Source organism: Amyelois transitella, chromosome 14 (assembly GCF_032362555.1).
Source record: "Amyelois transitella isolate CPQ chromosome 14, ilAmyTran1.1, whole genome shotgun sequence".
NCBI lineage: Eukaryota > Metazoa > Arthropoda > Insecta > Lepidoptera > Pyralidae > Amyelois > Amyelois transitella.
Genome location: NC_083517.1, coordinates 10,275,876 through 10,278,792, shown reverse-complemented (window position 1 = coordinate 10,278,792; position 2,917 = coordinate 10,275,876). Strand labels below are relative to the sequence as shown.

At 43.5% G+C, this 2,917-nt stretch overlaps 1 protein-coding gene across 1 annotated transcript; it reads right to left on the bottom strand.

Annotated features, from left to right (window-relative positions):
* Positions 1–295: 295 nt before the first annotated feature.
* On the bottom strand, positions 296–2,917 carry LOC106141339 (uncharacterized protein K02A2.6-like). Its single transcript, XM_013342993.2, has one exon. The coding sequence runs from the start codon at positions 2,915–2,917 to the stop codon at positions 296–298; it is 2,622 nt and encodes an 873-aa protein (XP_013198447.2).

Below are 2,917 nucleotides of genomic sequence, written 5' to 3'. Positions count from 1 at the left end.
AGATTAATGTATATTTTTACAGTTTTTTATAAAGGCTAATCTTATCATTGTAATTTTTATGGGATCACCGCTGATATATATAAGCCCTTTTAAACAAAAATATATTAATCGAAAATTTGGAAAAAAAAATGACTAAGAAAATTGGTGAACATACATACAAAAATAAAAATACTTACATACATTTAATTTTATGAAGTCGGACAATTAACAATAACAGCTTGGGTGAAGTAACATAGTACAATCTTTTATACCAATTTTATACAATTCTAATTTTAAGCTCAGATTGCATTATGATTTATTTTTCCCTATTTAGTTTGGCAATAATAGTGCGGGCCGCCTCAGCCGCCGGTCTGCGCGCGCGATCTAACCGGCCTTTCAAAATATCACCCCGGGAGTCCTCAGAGAGACGCGACCCATCCCCGCTGGTTAAAACAAACGTAGGATCATCTGCGTTGTCCTCACTTTCGGCCATGGACCAATCCTCTTCCTCGTAATGTTCTTGCTCCTCGGGCGTATATTGGGATGGAGAAGAAAGAGCTGCCTCCACATTAATTAAATGGCGTCTATTTCTTCTGTACCGCTTTCCTGTTGAGTCTATTACGAAGTAGGAGCGTGGTTGTGGCGCCCGCGCCTGGACGCGCGCGTGCTTCCTGTCTCCGGCGTCCACCATCACCACACGTTGCCCAGCCCGCAGCTCCGGCAACGCTCGTGCTCGTTTATCATAGTGCTGTTTGTCGCGGGCTTGCTTGCTTGTGATAGCCTTATAATCGTCACGGTTGTCACGGCTGGGTTGCAGTTTACAGTCGTGAGATGGGAGCCTGGAATTAAGCCTGCGTCCCATAAGTAACTGAGATGGTGAGCTAATTCCATCCCTGGGAGTTGTTCTAAGGTTTAGCAACCCTAAATAGAAATCAGAACCAGATGACAAAGATTTGGTTAACATATTTTTAACTATGTGTACTGCCTTCTCACTTCGTCCATTTGATACCGGATATTTCGGCGAACTCGTAACATGTTTGAACCCCCATTGCTTACTAAATGTAGCAAATTCCTTCGAGGCATACGCTGGCCCATTATCAGTTATCAGTTCCTGTGGGATGCCGTGCCTTGCAAATTGATCCTTCATCGCTGTTATGACTGTCTTGCTAGTAATGTTCAGCAGTGGACAAACTTCGATATAATTCGAAAAATAGTCGACTAAGATTAAAAAATACTTGTTACCGTTCTGAAATATGTCCGAGCCTATTTTAGCCCACGGCAGGCTCGGGATAGGATGTGGCAAGAGCGGTTCCCGCGCGGGCCGCGCCACCCTCTCGGCGCACGTCGCACAGCGGCGTACTGCACTCTCGATGTCTCGAGACATCCCTGGCCAGAACATCACATCCCGCGCATGCCGTTTGCATCTATCTATACCCATATGCCCATCGTGAACTCGCTTTACCATTTCGTACCTTAACTTAAATGGAATATAAACCAAATTATCTTTAAATATTATACCATCGACATATTCAAAACTTTCCTTATACGACCACTGCTCTTTTACTCTTTCATCCACTTCATACTTATAATTTGGCCAGCCATTTTTTATATATCTTATAATTAACTGACATTCTTCATCTTTCATTGTATGCTCCTTTATCATACTCAATTTACTGTCACTAAACCTAACATTTTCTATAAGAAAACATGATTGCTCCGAAATTTCATCACTTACTTTTTGTTGTAACTGTTCAGGTAAAGGTGCCCTCGAAAGGGTGTCTGCAACGAACATATATTTTCCAGGTTTATACGTAACCTTGAAATCGTATCCCTGTATACGTAACATCATGCGCTGCAGTCTGGCTGGAACGGAATCCAACGCCTTATGAAATAGCGTTTCCAATGGCTTGTGATCCGTCTCCACTGTGACATCTTTACGGCCATAAACATATTGGTGAAATCGTTCGAGCGCAAACACGATCGCCAACAGCTCTTTTTCAATTTGAGCATACCTGCATTGCGTGTCGGTGAGTGTGGATGACGCATACTCGACCGGCCGGCCGCCCTGCATGAGCACTGCGCCGAGCGCGCGAGAGCTCGCGTCTACTGATAACAGCACCGGCTCGCGCGCAGAATACAAAGCCAGTACAGGCGCGGCGCACACTGACTCTTTTAAACGCCGCACGGTCGCTTCATGTACTTCGTCCCAATTCCATACAGAGTCTTTTTTCAAAAGGATACGTAGAGGAGCCGCTATCTCTGAATAATGTGGTATAAATTTTGATAAATAATTTACCATGCCCAAAAAACGCTCTAATGAACTCCTGTCTTGCGGATTCGGCATGTCACGAATTGCCTTAAGTTTACTTTCATCTATTTGCATACCTTTGGAGCTAAAGGTATGTCCAAGGTAAGTTACCGTTTGAACACAAAATTCACATTTTTCTTTATTAAATTTAATACCAGCATCACGTGCCCTATTTAATAAAAGCTTAAGCCTCTCGTCATGTTCTGAAATTGAAGACCCCCAAACTATGACATCATCAACAAATGAATCTACGCCCTCTAAGCCCTCTAATATTTGACGTATTTTTTGATGAAAAACTTCAGATGCACAGTTTATACCATAAGGTAAACGTAGATACTGGTATCTGCCATATGGTGTTCCAAACGTACATAAATCAGCGCTATCATCATCTAACTGAACCATCCAAAATCCAGATCGAGCGTCTAATTTACTAAAATACCTAGCTCCTTCTAATTTAGTCGCGATATCAGTGAGCGTCGGCAACGGGTAGTGTGCGCGTCGCACGGCCCTATTAAGCGGCCGCGGGTCGAGGCACACTCGAATGCTGCCATCTTTTTTCGCCGCCACTACGATTGCATTCACCCACGGGGTCGGGTGCGTCACTCTTCTAATAACGCCTAGATTTTCCAT